This window comes from Pipistrellus hanaki (assembly GCF_964339955.1).
Source record: "Pipistrellus hanaki genome assembly, chromosome: 19".
NCBI lineage: Eukaryota > Metazoa > Chordata > Mammalia > Chiroptera > Vespertilionidae > Pipistrellus > Pipistrellus hanaki.
Window position 1 is genome coordinate 22,068,381 of NC_140521.1, and position 18,069 is coordinate 22,086,449.

General features: G+C 55.6%; 1 protein-coding gene across 4 annotated transcripts in view; it reads right to left on the reverse strand.

The window, feature by feature from the left end:
• The window catches only part of PXN (paxillin), a 43,252-nt gene extending 25,543 nt beyond the window's left edge, over window positions 1-17,709 (reverse strand). For 2 of the 4 annotated variants that reach the window (XM_084868110.1, XM_084868109.1), the window contains exon 1: window positions 17,524-17,709. In XM_084868110.1, coding sequence (XP_084724236.1) covers window positions 17,524-17,536 — 13 coding nt within the window. In that variant the 5' untranslated portion in view covers window positions 17,537-17,709. The remainder of the gene's footprint in view (window positions 1-17,523) is intronic. The other 2 variants (XM_084868107.1, XM_084868108.1) reach the window with 2 other exon arrangements.
• Window positions 17,710-18,069: the final 360 nt, after the last annotated feature.

The following is an 18,069-nucleotide window of genomic DNA, read 5'->3' on the forward strand; positions in this document are numbered from 1 at the left end:
AGAAGGATGAAAGCTCCGCCATGCCTCCCTAAACAAAGGGAATGTGTAGGTTTTATACTAGGGCCTCTTCTGAACGAAAACCCAAGTCTTAGTAAGGAAATCCTTATTAACATAGAAAGGACGAAAATTTAGGGCTTTTTCTAAATGTCAAGGTTCCAATTAAGACACAACAGTTTAGGGTGCCACTTCCTCCAGGAAGCCCTCTCTGACCACATTCCCTGCACAGGGTTCAAGACTTTGAGTTCCCAAAGTGCTGTGCACTTCCCCTGAGAGCACTCATCAATCTGGTAGGAGCTGTCTGCCTAACTGCCTCCATCCCCAGCCTGAGACGGCTTTATCACCTCCCTCCACCTCCTCGCACAGGGCAGTGCCTCCCACATAATGGGTGCTCCGTGGACAACTACTGAGCGAACGCTCCCCCAGCCCAGGTGCTACAGAGGCCGCCCGCCACGTCGCAGGTGCCGCCGCTGTCTCCGTGGTGCTCACATGCAAAGCCAAGCGCAATGGGGGACAGCAGCACACGTGCAGGAGCAGGCCCACCCCTCCCTTCTCGCCCGGGACTCCCCCTCCGCTGTGATCCAGGGACCACCAGCCCCCAGCCTGCAGCAGCCCTGACCTTAAAAAAATCAAAGGAGCGCCCCCCAAGGCGCTGTGGCCACAGCATCGCAGCCCTGTGGGCACTGAAGGCTGAAGCTCACTGTGTGGCCGGCCTGGCTTCCTGGGGGGGGGGGGGGGGGGCGCTGGGCTCCCAGCGGGAGGCAGCTGCAGGGAGAGGGTCCCAGGCAGTCAGGCTGGGCCGGTGGCACTTTCACTGGGCCTTTCACTGGGCGCTGAGGAGGAGGCATTAGCCAGAGGGCGAATGGCAGCCCAGGTCCTGCCAGCTCATCCTGTCACACCTCTCCCCGGGGGGCAGGGGGGAGGGGAGGGAGCTGGAACTGTGTCACTGGAACGTGTCACCAACACCAGCACGGCTCTGTGGCTGCGAGTGGCCGATGGCATCATCGATTACCATGACTAAGCCGGGATGAACAGCAGCCTCTGAGGACCGCGGTGCGGAGGGAAGCTCCAGGCAGGGAGAGGAAGGGGAAAAGATAAAGGTCCTTTATACAGAGGCACAGAGAGTGCCAGAGAGTGAGTTTATGGTGATAGGAAAGACTGAGACGCAGTGTGGTTTACAATACGCGTAGCCGTAGATGTCTGACCACAATGACAAAGGACCGGAGGCTCATGTACAGCAGAGCCTCAGTTCTACAGCTTCACTCATTCCGGAAGGCTGTCCAAGAAGCGATCTGTTCAAAACCCGAATCAGTTTTTCTCATTAGAAACCCTGTAAGCTGAGTTCATCTGTCCCAGACCCCACGAGTCCGGTTCTAACCGTCCTCAGCTGCCTCCATCCTGCTTCCTGAGCACTTTCACCCCTCAGCCACCTCAGCGCTCCTCGCGCTTTAAAAGTGCGCTAACTGGCCGAAACCGGTTTGGCTCAGTGGTAGAGCGTTGTCTGCGGACTGAAAGGTCCCGGGTTCGATTCCGGGCAAGGGCATGTACCTTGGTTGCGGGCACATCCCTGGTAGGGGGTGTGCAAGAGGCAGCTGGTCGATGTTTCTCTCTCATCGACGTTTCTAACTCTCTATCTCTCTCCCTTCCTCTCTGTAAAAATTCAATAAAAAATGTATTTTTATTTTTTTTTAAAGTGCGCTGTCCATTTGGCCAGGCCACGCCCAGTCCCAGCTCCGGCATGCGAATACCTCTATCACACTTCACAAGTATTTTTTTAATCTCTGTTGTTGCTCTCACAACTTCCTTTTCCCTTTGCTACTATTACTAACCTTAGGACCCATGGTCACTTACTCTACGTATTTAATGATAAGCAACAAAAGCAATATATATTTTTTTTATTTATTTATTTTATTTTTTTCATAGCTCAATTTCCTGAGATTTAACAATGTGAGGTTCAGCTGCGAACTGACTCATGCTTCGCTCTCTCCTTTGCTTGTGCCTGAGACACATGACTGCCCATACCGGTATTGGCAGGAAAGGGCTGCCGGGTCGAGATCCAAAATTTTTCCAACTACCGAGACATTTTTTCAGTGAACTGAATTATAGAGAACTGAATTGTTCGAGATGGAGACATTCGAGAAACCGAGGTCTGACTGCATACTGTTGTAAGGTGTTACATTATACATACAGTGGTATGCTATAATTTAAAGATAGACTATGAGCCGAAACCGGTTTGGACTGAAAGGTCCCGGGTTTGATTCCGGTCAAGGGCATGTACCTTGGTTGCGGGCACATACCCGGTGTGGGGGTGCAAGAGGCAGCTGGTCGATGTTTCTCTCTCATCGACGTTTCTAGCTCTCTATCTCTCTCCCTTTCTCTCTGTAAAAAATCAATAAAATATTTTTTTTTTTTTAAAGAAAAAAGAAAAGTTTAGGGTGGTGTGGACCCACTTATAAAAAACAAAATAAAATATAGACTATTGTAAGTTAAACCCGTCAAACATATAGCAACAATTTGGGGGTAGTGAACACAATACAAAATACAGAAGACGGGTTATAGAATTGTACACTGAAATCTATATAACTTTATTAACCAATGTCACCACAATAAATCCAATTAAACAATTGTAAAACCCCATATAGCGACCACTAAAAAAGGTCAACCAATGAGGTATAGCTAAATAAGTAAATGGTGGAGATAAATGGAATCCTAACATTTTTTAATGAATCTAAAAGAAGGCCGAAAAATAAAAAAGAATAAAGACAGATGGCACAATTAGAAAACAAACTTTAAGATGTTAGGTACACCCAGTCATACTGATAATGACTAAATGTTAGAAGGTGTATATACTCCAATTAAAAGGAAGAGACTGTTCAGACTGGATAAAAATGCAAGGTTCAAATACGCTGTCTATAAGAAGCCCAAGTGACCGTTAGACCAGTAGCTATGACCACACCGAACACCAGCGGGTAGACACTCAACACACAGGCATGGAAACAGAGAACAGACTGATGAGTCTCAGAGGGAAAGGTTAACTAAAGATCTTACATGCGTACTAGAGGCCTAGTGCACCATGCCCTGCGGGGTCCCTTAGCCTGGCCTGTGGGAACTGGGCCAAAACCGACCGTCCGACATTCCCAAAGGGGGCCCCAGATTGTGAGGGCGCAGGCCACGCTGAGGGACCCCACCGGTGCACAAATCCATGCACTGGGCCTCTAATAAAGATATGTTTTTTAAGTTAAGGATATGTATATCATAGGCATGTTCTATGTTTATAAATAGAAAAGGTACACACCAAACAATTAACAATAGTTACCCCTGTGAGGAAGGAAGAAAGGACTTGCCTTTCTGTGCCTTTGTCTTTCCTTCCTAAACTGAGCATGTATCTTCGCTGACATAAAGACTTTAACAGACCTAACCGGTTTGGCTCAGTGAATCGAGCATCGGGCTGCGGACTCAAGGGTCCCAGGTTCCATCCCAGATCCCCAGTAGGGGGTGTGCAGGAGGCAGCTGGTGGATGTTTCTCTCTCATCGATGTTTCTAACTCCCTATCCCTCTCCCTTCTTCTCTGTAAAAACTCAATAAAATATTTTTTTTTAAAAAAAGACTTTAACAAAAGTAAATAATATCAAATACAAAATGACATGTAAAGGTCTCTAGGAAAGCCCAGGCCGGTTTGGCTCAGTAGATAGAGCACTGGCCTCAGGACTGAAGGGTCCCAGGTTCAACTCCAGTCCAGGGCACATGCCCAGGTTGCGGGCTTGATTCTCATTGAAGGGCGTTTCTATCTCTTTTCCCCTCTCTCTCTGAAATCAATAAAAATATTTTTAGGAAAGAAAAACAAGGCTTGAGGCTACACTGTGGCAGATGTGTAGTCCTAGAAATGAGGAAAACCAGGATCCCAGATATTCACCAAAAAGGGCAAGAATTCACCAAAAAAGGTCAAACTCACAGCCAAATATTTTTGAGGCCCAGCCAATATAACAGTATGTAAGAAACATCTTAATAAAAATTTTGTAACTTAATTTTTCTTTTTTGTTTTTTTCTTTTTTTTTTAAATATATTTTATTGATTTTGTACAGAGAGGAATGGAGAGAGATAGAGAGTTAGAAACATCGATGAGAGAGAATCATGGATCAGCTGCCTCCTGCACACCCCCCACTGGGGATATGCCCACAACCAAGGTACATGCCCTTGACCGGAATCGAACCCGGGACCCTTCAGTCCCCAAGCCAACGCTCTATCCATTGAGCCAAACCGGTCTCGGCGTAACTTAATTTTTCAACATCCTGTTATACATAATTACTAATATTAATAACGAACATTTGCTAATGACTAATTACTATAATCGTGTTGCATTCATTTCCCTTACATGCTTACGAGCAAGCACACCATTTCTCTCCACTGATGCTAGCAGCGAATATTTTAGCAGCCAATGGCCATATCACTAGTCTTGGACTGACTTATTTGGTGTATGCAACAGGAAATATTTTGCTTTCAGAAAATATAGGTTTAATTGTGCTACACTTATTAATTTGTGCAGTTAGTCAGTGTCTGGTAAGTGAATGTTAAAGAAAAAATATTAATTTTTATTAAAATGTTCTATTATTTTATGTTAACGATGACTCATTTATTTCAGCCCTTTGTATTCACATGTCTCTAGTGAAATAAACCTACGTTTCTATGAAAATTGAAGCTTCTGTTTTTCTGCGGCCCACATCAAGGTAAACCTTGTTTATCTGGCCCGTGTCAGCCTTTGAGACATGCTGGGCTAGAAGGAAAAGCACAGGCCTGCTCTGCTACTAAGTGTCCTGGGCCAGTGCCTTCTCCTCAGCGGGCTTTAGTCTGTCCATCTGTAAAATGGGTGAGTAGAAACTCCTAAGTGATTTAAAAATGTTTTTCTATTTCTTATTTTCAGATTTTTGTTGTTGTTATTAATCCTCACCTGAGGATATTTTTGCCATTGATTTTTTTAAAATATATTTTATTGATTTTTAACAGAGAGGAAGGGAGAGAGATAGAGAGCTAGAAATGTCGATGAAAGAGAAACATCGGCCAGCTGCCTCTTGCACACCCCCTACCGGGGATGTGCCTGCAACCAAGGTACATGCCCTTGACCGGAATCGAACCTGGGACCTTTCAGTCCGCAATCCGACACTCTACCACTGAGCCAAACCGGCTTCGGCTTGCCATTGATTTTTAGAGAGAGTGGAAGAGAGGAGGGAGGAGGAGGAGGAGCGAGAGCGAGAGAAACATCAATGTGAGAGACACACTTTGATTGGTTGCCTCCTGTACACACCGCAACTTGGGTCAAACCTGCAACCCAGGTATGTGCCCTTGACCGAGAATCGAACCCACAACCATTTGGTGCATGGGCCAACGCTCTGACCACTGAGCAATGTGGGCCAGGATTATTTTCATGTTTTTTAAAACCCACAAAACCCCTTTTGCAATTGTCATCTTCAGTGGAAACCGAAAACATAAACAGATAAAGAGTGAGCAGCGCTGATGGTGATGATTGGACACCCCCACCTGAACCACGGGAGGAGATGACACCCTAACGCTCCTCCGAGCTCTAGAAGCGGAGGGGCCTCAGAGAGCCCGAACCAGACCAGAGCCACAGAAGGGAGTGTTGACTGATCACCCCCGACAGGATATTCGGAGGAAAAGCTCTAGCAGGAGCAGGGAGCAGAGGAAGGGCAGAGCTGGGTGAAGCCCAAGCCAGCGCCACCACAGGAGCGACTACCAGCAAGGCCATCGGCACCAGTGGCCAGGCACCACGGCCCGGGGCAGAAGGGCTGTGACAGCCCGGCCCCGCAGCTCGGGAGGTCAGGCAGGTAGCAGCTGTCCCCGGCCAGCGCCCTGCTGTTCCGGGAGCACAAACAGGATGTTTGGGAGCGGATTACCAGAAGTGACCACAGGAAGCCGTGACACCACCTCCAGGTAGCACTCCTCCCCCGCGGGCTTCGGTGTGGCTCTCCGCAGCAGGCACAAGACCTCCGGAGCCGACTCCCAAAGAGGGGGACGGGCAGAACTCACGGGAGGGTCAGGACACAGCAGAAGAGGCATCGAAGGCAATGAGGCCACCAGCCATCCGGGCAGCCACCTCGCTCGAAGAAGCAGCCAGGCCTCGGCGCAGCCACGCGTGAGCCAGGGGGCCCCGGCCGGCCGCTCGCCGAGGCACAGCACAGCCTCCCGGCCCGCAGCCGCTCCCTCACACCCGCCTCAAGGAGCCCCCGCTCCCTGTCCTGGAGCTCCCAGCGAGGACAAAGCGCCACAGAGGGAAATGGCAGATACAGAGGAAACCAACGGCTGGCCATGGGTCACACCCATTTCCACCGAAGGAAGAGGAACAGTCCTGGAAACAGAGCAAGAAAAAGCCTGGCCAGGACTCTCAAAGCAACTTCAAACCCCCAACGGGGCCAGCGCTGGCCCAACAGATGAACTGCCGCCTGGCCAGTATGGCTCAGTGGTTGAGCACCGAACTATGAACCCTGAGGTAACAGCTCCACTCCCAGTCGGAGCATGTGCCAAGGTTGCAGGCTTGGTCCCTGGTGGAGGGCATGCAGGAGGCAGCTGATCAATGATTCTCTCTCATCACTGATGTTTCTCTCTCTCCCTCCCTCTCCCTCCCCCTTCCTCTCTGGAGTCAATAAAAATATATTAAAAAACAAAAACAGGTTGACTGCCCCTGGAAGGTACAGAGGTGGCAGAGCAGGCCATCCCTGGACGGGCTTCCTAGCTAATGGCTGTGCCCACCCAACTGACAAAAGCCACAGATCACGGTCTAGAAAACCATCCCTCCCTTTTCTGCTGCTGCTCGGAGCCCTGCTGGCCCGGCCCACCTGTGAGCCGCACACGTCATGGAGCGGCCTGCCCGGCCTCGGGACCCCGGCGGCCTGAGGCTCTGGCGGAAGCCGGTGCTGCACTGAAGCGGGTCCCGGAGTGGCTTCTGCGGCAGCTCTGCTGTTAGTATTAGGTGAGCGACTACCATGAGCCACGCCACCAAACCGCCTCCTCCCCCAGCCACTTCCTCCTCAAAGCCACCAAAGAGGCTCAGGGGAAATGACCACCTAATAGGCCCGGCCCTGGCCACCACCACACCACCTGCAGATCAGAGACCCAACGCCACCCCACCGGCCACAAAGGGTCCCGAGTCACATTCGGAAGTAACCAAGGTCAGATTCCTTCCCTGGGCCCAGCCAACCAGGTTCACAGGCATGAAACGCCCACCGCCAAGGCCACAGCCAACGTAAGTAGCGGGTTCGGGAAGTGGAGAGGTGACAGAGAAGGCCAAACCCCCACAGCAATCCCCACATTACCCCAAGGATGAACAGTGATAGCCGTTAGCCAAGGGTAACCCGTTTCACAGATCCGGGGACTGAGTGTCAGGTGTAAGGTGATCCGCGGGGTCACAGCCAGCAGGGACCGGCGCTGGGGTCACAGCCAGTGTTCTGTCCGGGCACCGAGCTGCCTGCCCACCGCCTGGCAGCAGAGGGTTTCTCGCGCAGACTGCCCGGTGGAGGAAGTGGTTGGCTGGAGGTTAGGCATCACAGCTCATACCCATTTCATCATCGACCGTCCAACACTCATTAAGCAACAGCAGGGAGAACCGAGCCGCACCTGGCGGTCAGACCCCTGGGAGGCAGGTAAGAGCCCTTCTTGAAGGGGCTTACCGGGCTGGGCAGAGACGAAAGGAAAGAATTATAAAATCTGGGGAGTTTTTCCAAAGTGGGAGGGCCCAGAGGTTGCAGGTTTTGACCGGAAAAAGTCATCTGCAGAAGGAGGCTGCAGCTGAGACCCCAAAGGTGGAGGGTGAGGGGAGGTTGACCGGACGGAGGCTGTGGTCTACAATGTGGACAGAAATCCAGACTGCAGGCGAGGTAAGCCCGGAGCAGTCAGAATTCAAATCTAACTTGGAGGGTACAGTGCAAAAAATCCTCAGACTCTGCAATTGCATGTCTGCTGTAAATACAGGGCGGAAAGAGCCTTCTTAGAAACTCCCAAACCAGGGCCAGGTGGGAATGTGCTCCAGGGAGCCGGGCCCTCGGCAGGCGACAGAGCCACTGCGAGGCTGGGACCCTCAGGTCCTCCAAGTGGTGCCATGAAGACAGGCGACTGGTGGAGCCAAGTTTGACTTTTCAAAAGAAACGACATGTGGATTGGGTAGGTGTGAGCTCCTAATGCTTTACATGTTGATGAGTAACTTGGAATATATTTTAAAGTATATCTTTATTGATTTCAGAGGAAAAGGGAGAGGAAGGAAGGGAGAGAGAGAGAAGCACCAATGATGAGAAAGAATTATTGATCGGCTGCCTCCTGCACACCCCTCACTATGGATGGAGCCTGCAAGTGCCCTGACTGGGCATCAAACCCTGACTTCCTGGTTCACAGGAGCCTCGCTGGCCTGACAACTGGAATATTTTTAAATACCATGAAGGCAAGCAACATGGTCTGCAGGCCAAACCCAACCTGAGATTTCCCATCTCTGCGTACAGGTGTCAGTGTGAAGAACCAACAGAGAATGGGCTGGACCTACAGCCCTAAGATCAAGTTCTCGCAATGTTATCTGTTGCGACAGTGAGTGTGTCCACTCCTCTCAGTCCCCGGGGTTTCAGTTTTCCTTCCTCATCTGTAAAACGGGAAAAACTGTGAGCTGCCCGGAAGGATTATTGTCACAATCATATAAAAAATGACAAAGCAGCCGAAACCGGTTTGGCTCAGTGGTAGAGCATCGGTCTGCGGACTGAAAGGTCCCGGGTTCGATTCCGGTCAAGGGCATGTACATTGGTTGCGGGCACATCCCCAGTAGGGGGTGTGCAAGAGGCAGCTGGTCGATGTTTCTCTCTCATCGACGTTTCTAGCTCTCTATCCCTCTCTCCTCCTCTCTTTAAAGAATCAATAAAATATATTAAAAAAAAAAAAAATGACAAAGCAGCCCTAGCTGATTTGGCGCAGTAGTTAAGGGCATCGGCCCACAGATGGAAGGGTCTGGGGTTCGATTCCCAGTGAAGGGCACATATCTCAGTTGCAGGCTAGATCCCCGGCAGGGGTCAGGGTCAGGGCACATGTGGGAGCCACCAATGGCTGTAACGTCGATGTTTCTCTCTGCCCCCTCTCCTCCTCCTCCTTCCTCCTCCTCCGTTCCACTGTCTTTAAAAATCAATGGAGAGCAAGCTGGTTTGAATCATTGGATACAGCATTGGCCTGCAGACTGAAGAGTCCTGGGTTCGATTCAAGTCAAGGGCACGTGCCCCGATTGCAGGTTCAATCCCCAGTGGGGGGAGTGCAGAAGGCCGTCGATCAATGGTTCTTTCTCATCATTGATGTTTCTATCTTTCTCTTCCTCTTCCTTCCTCCCTGAAATCAATAAAAACATATTAAAAAGAAAAAATAAAATAAAAATATCCTCGGGTGAGGATTTAAAATAATAATAATAATAATTAACAAAAGTCACCGGCATCTGAAGAAAAAGACAAAGCGTGTGAAAACGTGGCCTAACCCAGAAGGGCCTGGGATTGCCACGGGCCAAGGAAGAGCAGGACAGGACAGAGGCGGACGGACAATAGAGAGGCCGAGGAGAGAGTGAGAGGAAATGAGTGGTCTCTGCCGCGCACAGGCCGGAAGAATGGACAATGGCATCCACGTCAGGGGTGGAAATATAAATTTAGGAGTCGCCAACACTCAGTGAGAGAAGAGGTCACGCAAGTAGATAAACTGACCCAGGTATTTGGGAGAGAAACAGGAGACAAGCAAAAGCTCTGGGAAAACACAAAAGAGGCGGATCTTCAGGAGCAGAAGGGGAAGTGTGGTCACGAAAGCGTGGGGGAGGGGGGGTGCCTAGCAAAAGAAAAGAAGGGCCCAGGCTGAGTTAAACACAGAAGAGGATGCCCTGGCCGGTTTGGCTCAGTGGATAGAGCACTGGCCTGCAGACTGAAGGGTCCCAGGTTCGATTCCGGTCAAAGGTACATGCCCAGATTGTGGGCTCAATCCCCAGTGTGGGTCATGCAGGAGCAACTGATCAATGATTCTCTCTCATCATGGATGTTTCTATCTCTCTATACCTTTCCCTTCCTCTCTGAAATCAATAAAAAAAAAAAATTTTTTTAAACCACACACACAGAAAAGGAGCCCTGACTGGTTGCTCAGTGGTTAGAGTGTTGGCCTTTGGACCAAAGGGTCATGGGTTCGATTCCCAGACAAGGCCACATATCTGGGTTGTGGGTTCACTCCCGTTGACCCCTGTCAGGGCGCATGCCAGAGACAACTAGTCAAAGTGTCTCTCTCACATTGATGTTTCTCTCTCTCCTCTCTCTTCCTCCCTCCCTTTCCACTCTCTAAACATCAATAGCAAAAATATCCTTGGATGAAGATTATAAAAAAAAAAAAACAAACCACAAACCCGAAAAGAAGTAAACGAAAGAAGTTAGGGAGAACAGAAAGGTGAAAACACCGGAAGAAAAGGGGTGAAGGCCCGGCCGCTGTGAGTCAGTGATTGAGCCCCGAGGCCATGGTTCAATTCCTGGTCAGGGCACATGCCCAGGTTTCCAGTTCGATCCCCGAGTGTGGGGTGTGCGGGAGGCAGCCAATTGATGATTCTTTCTCATCACTGATATTTCAATCTCACGGGAGATACGGAGTGGGAGCACTGGGGTTATAACAGGTGCTGAGGTGGAGAAGACTGGGAGGAGGAGATGGGTGAAGAGAGCCTAGGGAAGGCCTGTCTGCTGTTTAGACACCTCCATGGCCTCACCGGCCCTCACCACGTGGGGCCTCCCAGTCAAGAAAGGCAGGGTTTGGGCCCATTTCACAGCCTGCTTTCAACAGGTGTTTGTTTGTTTTTTTAATTGTTGTAAGAGGCAGCCCTAGCCAGTATGGCCCAGTGGATAGAGCGTCAGCCTGCGGAAAAAGGGTCCCGAGTTCGATTCTGGTCAAGGACAAGTACCTAGATTGCAGGCCCCTCCGGGGCTCGTGCAAGAGGCAACCAATCGATGTGTCACATCGATGTTTCTCTCTGTCTCCCCCTCCCACTTTCCCCACAAATAATGGAAAAATATCCTCGGGTGGAGATGAACAACAACAAAAAAAGACGCGGACTTGGGGCCAGAGGAGATGGAGACGCCTGAGGGTCCCTGAGGCAGGAGAGGGGCTCCCGGAGGCTCCTGCCACCTCGCTCTGGCTCGCCCCAAACAGCTGGAAATGTGTGACCCGCTCCCCCCACACGAAAACAGAGCGGAACATGGCTGCTCCTGCCAAGTGAGTTCTGAATAAGCTGCATTCCATTTCATTAAAACAATTACCTGAGTCCCAGCCAAGAATTACATAAAGCTTCCTCCCGGCACCACCCCTCCCCCAGGAACCCACAGCCTGCTTTTCCAACAGGCAGCGAGGCCTGACACCCACTCCGAAGTCACACAGGACGATCCCATGACCCCGCACGGCCAGCCTCTGCGTCCTGGCGCGCGGACGGACAGTGTGGCTCGGAGACCTCGATGAGGCCCTCCCCTGCTGAGCCGGGACCCCGTGGCCAAGGGGCCACTGGCGTCGGAATCGGCTATTTCTCAGACGGGAGACCAACGGCCGGCTTTGCGTCAGCACAAAAGACAAGAGGGACCTCCGAGAGGGGATCCAGGAGGGGAGCCTCCAGAGGGGGAAGTGGAGGCCGATTTCAGCCGTAAGGAGAGCCTGGGCCGCTCCGGGCCCTGCCGCCCGCAGGCCCGGTGCTCCCTGGGCCACAGATAAGAGCTCATGACGTGGACTGAATGGCATCTCATCCCCTCCCCCGGCTCCAGCTGCCCAGAGGCGGTTCTCTGCCTTCGGAAAGCTTCCTCCTGCAACCCACCGGCCACCCTTCCCGGCCCGGCTCACCCCTTCCCGGCCCGGCTCACCCCTTCCCGGCCCGGCTCACCCCTTCCCGGCCCGGCTCACCCCTTCCCTGTCCGGCTCACCCCTTCCCTGTCCGGCTCAACCTTCCCGGCCCAGCTCACCCCTTCCCTGTCCGGCTCACCCCTTCCCGGCCCGGCTCACCACACCACGGGAGCCCGGAGTCTGCCTCCAACCCTGGAGCCCTCTGGCTTTCTGAGCACAGGTCACGGTGGCTGCGGGCTCCTGTCTGCAGCCGGGCCCACGTGGCTCCTTCTCTGCCCACCCACTCTTCCCACCACCTGGCAATCACAGGAGGCCCAGGCTCACTCACGTCAATCACAGGCAGACACTTAGGGGCACCCCTGGACCACTATGGCTTTTTCCAACTTTTTACCATGGAAATATCTAAACATGCAGAGCAGTGAAAGACATTACAATGAGTACACATATACCTTCCACCTACATTCAACTATTAACATTTTGCCATTTTGTATAAAAAAATATGTGCACCTCCCATATACACCACACACACACACACACACACACACACACACACCCCTACTTTTTGTTACCATATTCTTTAAAACTAAGTTGCAGACATCATGACTTACTCCCGAACAGTTCAGTGTGCACCTAACAATAACAACGTTCTCCCATAAAACCACAATCCCACAATCACACAAGAAACGAGCATTAAGAGGCCGTCTTTAAGGGAAAAATTGGCCACCAGGGCTCTGCCGAGTCTGGCCAACCACACACGCTGCCTGCCCGTGGCCCGTCCAGGGCCTCCCTGGAGGGGCCGCCCTGAGCCCGCGGGTTGGGCAATCAGTCCGGGAGCTGGAAGGCGTATCCGGACGCAGACACATGCTTGAGGCCAGCAAGCCTCCCAACAAGACCACAACTGGAAAGGCCAAGTGGCTGGAACTGGGAGCTCCGGGCCCATCCCAGGTGAGGAGATGACCTTGGCTGCCCCTTTCCACCAGCTGTTTGTCAGAATTTCCGGGAAAACTCGCTTCCTAATTCCTTCTCTCTCTTCCTCCCACAAGACATCTTCAGTTCTCCACGTGAAAAGGTGTCAACAATGTCCTCCTCCCATGGAGGTTCCCTAGACGGCCGGGAACTAGGACAGGAGCGTGTCTGCAGGAGGAGGGCACAGAGAGGGACCTCGAGGCAGCCCCAGGCCTCCGCACGTCTGTGCAATAAGCTCCCGGTCTGTCTGGAAGGGAACAGGTGACGGGATTGGGCAAGGTGAGAAGTGGAGCCCCCACAGAGGCGGAGCTATTGCTACAGGTGCCCAGCGTCCCATCCTGAGTCCCTAAGAAAGAACAAAGGAGGGGGAAGCAGCCCCGGAGAAGAGGAAAGGAGGATGAGGGAGAGGAACAGAGAATGGAAAGCCAGCCAACCAACAGGCAGTCAGGATCGGGTCCAGGATCGTGAACTGAAGGGTAAAGACTGGTTCCCGGCTCACTCTGCGCTCAAGCCCCAGCCCGGCACTGGCTGTTCCAGAACGTGGCCGTGGGCTCACCCCGTGCGCTATGTGGCCTCTGTAAGGTGGGTGGCAGCAGTAACGGAAGCTGCACCTCGTGTGGCCCTCAGGAGCCACAAAGCAATGTATGCCAGGCGCCCCGCTCAGCGCCCGCACGTGGCACATGCTCAGTAACCGTTAGGGTCAGAGTTCCGCAGACGCTGTAAAGTGTCCTGCCGAGGTCTGTTATCATCAGCGAAGGCAAGGAGGCCACAGCCCAGGGAAGGGCTGGGGTGAGAGTGACGCTGGGAGAAGTTCTTTCAACAGCCTCCAGCTGGAGGGCCACACGCCTCATGCATAAAGGAGGCAGAGGGCTGCTCAGCCATCAGCGGTGACTCTGGCCTTCCATCGGCCCCTCCGAGGGGTCCACCCAGCCTCCCCAGTGCATGGGCATCGCCGGAAGCTGGAAGGAAGACCTCAAACCCGCAGTGGGGGGGCTACGGCCGCCAGAAGCCCCAGCCTCTCCACACTGAGCTGTGGCTGCCCAGGCAGCAGACCCGAGCACAGCAGAAAGGGCACCTGTTCAGAACCAGACACCAGGTTAGAAGCCCAGCTCTGCCCCTCCCCCGCACACAGCCCAGGAGAAGCCCCGGCGCTGACTCAGAGCCCCCTGGCCGGGCACATGGCTCCGGGCGCCTCTGCACAGCCAGCAGCTGGGTGCCCTGACCCCGGCCCAACACAGAGGCACCACAGACAGGCCAGCCCCACGTCCAGACTTTCCATGGAAACAGGGAGGCTCCACAGCCCCAAATGCCCCAGGCAATCCCCCCTCCCCCCCAGTACCCCTCCAAGGACAATGAGGCACTGTTTTCCAGAGGGTCAAGACTGCTGAGAAGCTGCAGGAAGACATGTCCAGATTCCAGAGGCAACTGGGCATTGCCAACAGCTGGCTGCTCCGGGAGAGGGGCAGGCAAAGCCACGGGGCCTGCGCGGGACCGCCCGCCCTCTGCCACAGAGGCAGGTCCCGGGGCTGGCCTCCAGCAGAGCTTTTAAAGGTAACTAGTGCCACTCAGCTAGCCCCGGTCAGTCACAGATCACACCTATGGCCTTACTGGGGTTAAAATGACCAGACTGCCCAGCCCTCAGTGGTTGAGAGTCGGGAGGTCGAGATTTGATTCCCCGTCAATCCCCAGTAGGGGGGTATACAGGAGGAAGCCGATCGATGATTCTCTCTCATCATTGATGCCTCTATCTCTCTCTCCCTTCCTCTCTGAGAAAATAAATAAAAAAGATAAAATGACCAGATCCAGAGCTGGATCAGTCCAGGCTCCAATCCCGCTCCCCCAGAGGACTTCCCCAGAGCTCGGCTTCCACGTCTGCGCGCACAGATAACACCCCGCCCGGAAAGGCGGAGAGGAACCTCAGAGGCCGAGCCCGTGCCTTCTCCACCGAGCAGGAGTGATCCTTAGTGACCGCAACTGTGGTCACACCCCCTCCCTCCCACATGGGGAAAGCAAGGAGTCAGGTCAGGCAGCGCAATCAGAGGCTCCGAGCTCCCCGTGCCGGGGAACTCTGTCCAGGAAACGCCGGCCAGAGAACAGGGCAACTCCCGGCCAAACCAGCGTCTTCTAAACAGTAATGAGGAAAGCCACCGGCAGCCACCGCACCGCACCGCGAGCGGCTCACAGGGAAAGCTGTGTTTATGTTTTCCTGCCCGGAGAGCGATAAATTGGTAACTTATTAAAGAGCACATGGCCAGTCCGTCACCACAGCTATGGGGAGGGGCGAGTCCCCCAGTTTAAGACCAAAAGCAAAGCCCCAGCCCAGACCCCTGCCCCTAAGCCTCGTCACAGGGCAGACCCTAAGCTCTCCCCGTTCGGGGGGCCGGGAGGCTCGCAGCTGAGGGCAGGCTCAGGAGGAAAATAACAGCGAGGCCTGGCCCCCGGCTGCCCTAACTAAGGAAACAGCTGACGGGCAGGGCTGAGCAGTCAGCCAGACAGCTGCCGGCCGGGGCCCAGAGGCAAATTCCTCTCCCCTCCTGCACGCCCAGCCTACTCTCCCCCTCCTCTGGTCCGCCAGGCGGGCGGCCCCTGGGAGCTCAGGCCAAGGAAGCTGGGCAGCCAGGATCCAGACTGGGGGCTGGGTGGACAGCAGAAGCTGCAGGTGGCAGCCATCACCCCACCACGACCTCCCTCCCCCACAGCTCACCCCCCTCGGGAGGACAGAGCGGCAGGTCTGGGCGCTGGGGCTGGGCCCTAGTCCTGGCTCTGTCCATCTGTCCCTCCAGCGGCTGTGCAGCCTTGGGCAAGTGGCTCCACCTCTCTTAGTTCCCTCAATTAGAGAAAGGCAGGGGGTGGTGACAGAGTGGCCCTGGGGCTCTGTGCAAAGGGCTGCTGGGAGGACAGGACAGCTGAGGCCGGGAGGACTCCACGCACAGCACGTTTGAACCCTACACCTGGCCGGGCACCCTTTCCTCTCCGAGACCACCCCGCGTCGGGCCTCCACGGAGGACTCAGGAGGCAGGAGCCGCGGACTTTGACCGCAAACTCTCCAAGGCGGACTCCGTCCTCGGAACAGCGGGGAAGAGCAGAAGCAGAGCCACATCAGCACGTTAGGTAGAACTCTGACTGCTCCCGTCCCGGGGAAAGCCTGGTTACAAAAGTATCCCCAGCCTCCTCTAAAGCTTCCTTACTTTTATGTGAAAAAAAAAATACCTGCCTGGAGGCCATGCCAACCTTGAGTGTGTGGGAGGGGAAAATGGGTGCCAAGTCTGACCCAAGGGCAGAACTATGCTTGGCAGCCAGCGCCCGCTGCTCAACAGGCAGGACTGGACACCATCCCCAGCGCCGGGATGGGGGGGGGGGGGACCCCAAAGGAAGCTGCCAGGAAGCAGTCAGGTCCCGGTCCTCCTCCCTGTGCCCTTGAAGTCCCGTGCCTGCACACAGCCAGTCTTGGTGCCCTGTGCACTGGGGGCCGTCACTTAGGGGGGATGAATCTGCTCCTCCCAGCCTGGGACAGAGGAAGCAGCAATGGCCATACAAGGCACCCACAGTCCAGAGCGGGAAGACAAGGCCCCTACAGAGAGAAACTTTCCCCTCGGCACCTCCCGGCTCAGAGGCCCTCCAGCCTCTGCGTGAAGGGGAGGGAGCGTGCAGCCTCCCACCCCGGGGTGCTCCCACTCCGGGCATTCCTGGAGCCCTGGCACCAGCCCCTCGGCCGAGTGTCTGCTTCCAGGAGACACTTTCTCCCGCTTCACAGGAGTGAGGAGAGGAGCGCCGGAGCTCCATTAACAGGAGAACAGTGCGACTCTGTCCGGCGCCCTGTCCTCCTTTCCCGGGTGGCTCCCAGCAGGTCTGCGGCCAGGCGGCGGGACCCTGCCAGCCGGGACAGGTTCAAAGCTGGCCATGCCTGGAGGCCCACTTCCCCCCTTTCCCTGGCCTCTCACCGGCGTCTGGGAGGGGGGTGCCGACTCAGTCTCCCCAGTTTACCCTTCTAGGATGAGGCTGGTGTCTGATATGCCGGTAAAGGGGCCGGCTGGGACCCACAGGAGTGACCGGTCCATGAGACAGGGTGGCCAGACCTGAAGGGGGGGGGTCAGTGGGACGCACGGGAAACTTGTCTTTGTGGGGGGAGGCTCATCTCTAACTTGGGGGTCTGACATGAAAGGGCTGGGCTCGGAGAGGCTGCCCCTGAAGGGGGAGCGGTCCTGGGGTGGGGAGCACGCCCCGGAACGGAGGGACCGGCTTGTGGGGTCCGGCAGCTGTGCCCCGAGTTGGGCGGTGGGTCTGGGCGGTGGGGGTGGGGGAGCGGCCTGTGAGCCGGGGGTCCCCTCGCTGGGGAGGCGGTCTGCCCCGGGCAGGAAGGGTCCTGCCCCTGGAGCGGTCGGTCGGGGCGGGTCCCGGAGGCGCAGGCTGGTCCCTGGGGCCGGGCCGGGAGGTGCGGGTGGGTCCCCCAGGGCCGGGCCGGGAGTGGGGTCGTCCCCGAGGCGGGGGTGGCGGCTGTGAGGCCGGCGAGGCGCGGGCCGGCCTGGTCGGGGCTCAGGCCCGGCCCGGGATCCCCGCCCGCGGAGCGCCGGCCGGCAGGGACCCGGCGGGGATCGGCCACCGGGGTGGGATCCCGGGGCCGCCGCTCGCTCGCGCCCGCCCGCCCCGGGCCGCGCGCCCTCCGCCGCCTCCGCCCCGGCCCCGCTCACTCACCCAGGTCGTCCATGGTGGGGCCGCGAGCGCCGGGAACCGGCCGGACGTCCCGCTCGCTGCCGTCCGGGGCCGCCGCTCTCCGCCCGCAACTTTTCCGCCGGAGCCTCGGCCGGAACGGAACGCGCCGCCGCCGCCGCCGCCGCGCGCGCCCGCGCCCGACCGTCCCCGCGGACACGCGCGCCCCGCCCCCGCGAGCGCCAGCCCCGCCCCGCGTGCCCTTTGGCCCCGCCCCGAGCATCCCGGTCCCGCCCACTCCGGGACCGCGGCGCGCGCCTCGCCGGATGGTGGGCGGCGCTGGGCGGGGCGGCGGCGCCCCCTCGCGGCCCAGGCGGCAGGTGGGTGGCGCCCAGGCCTTCGGGCCCTCCTGTCCGTCTTTCTGTCTGTCTCCAAGTCACATGCCCCTTGCCTGTCTTGCTATCTCAGTCTGATCTGTGTCTGTCCGTCCACCAGACACTCATCGCATGCCTGTCCGGGAGAGTCAGGTTGGTCTGTCTTTCTCCCCGTAGGTCCCCTCACAGGGAGCCCTAAACCCGCACCAGGCAAGGG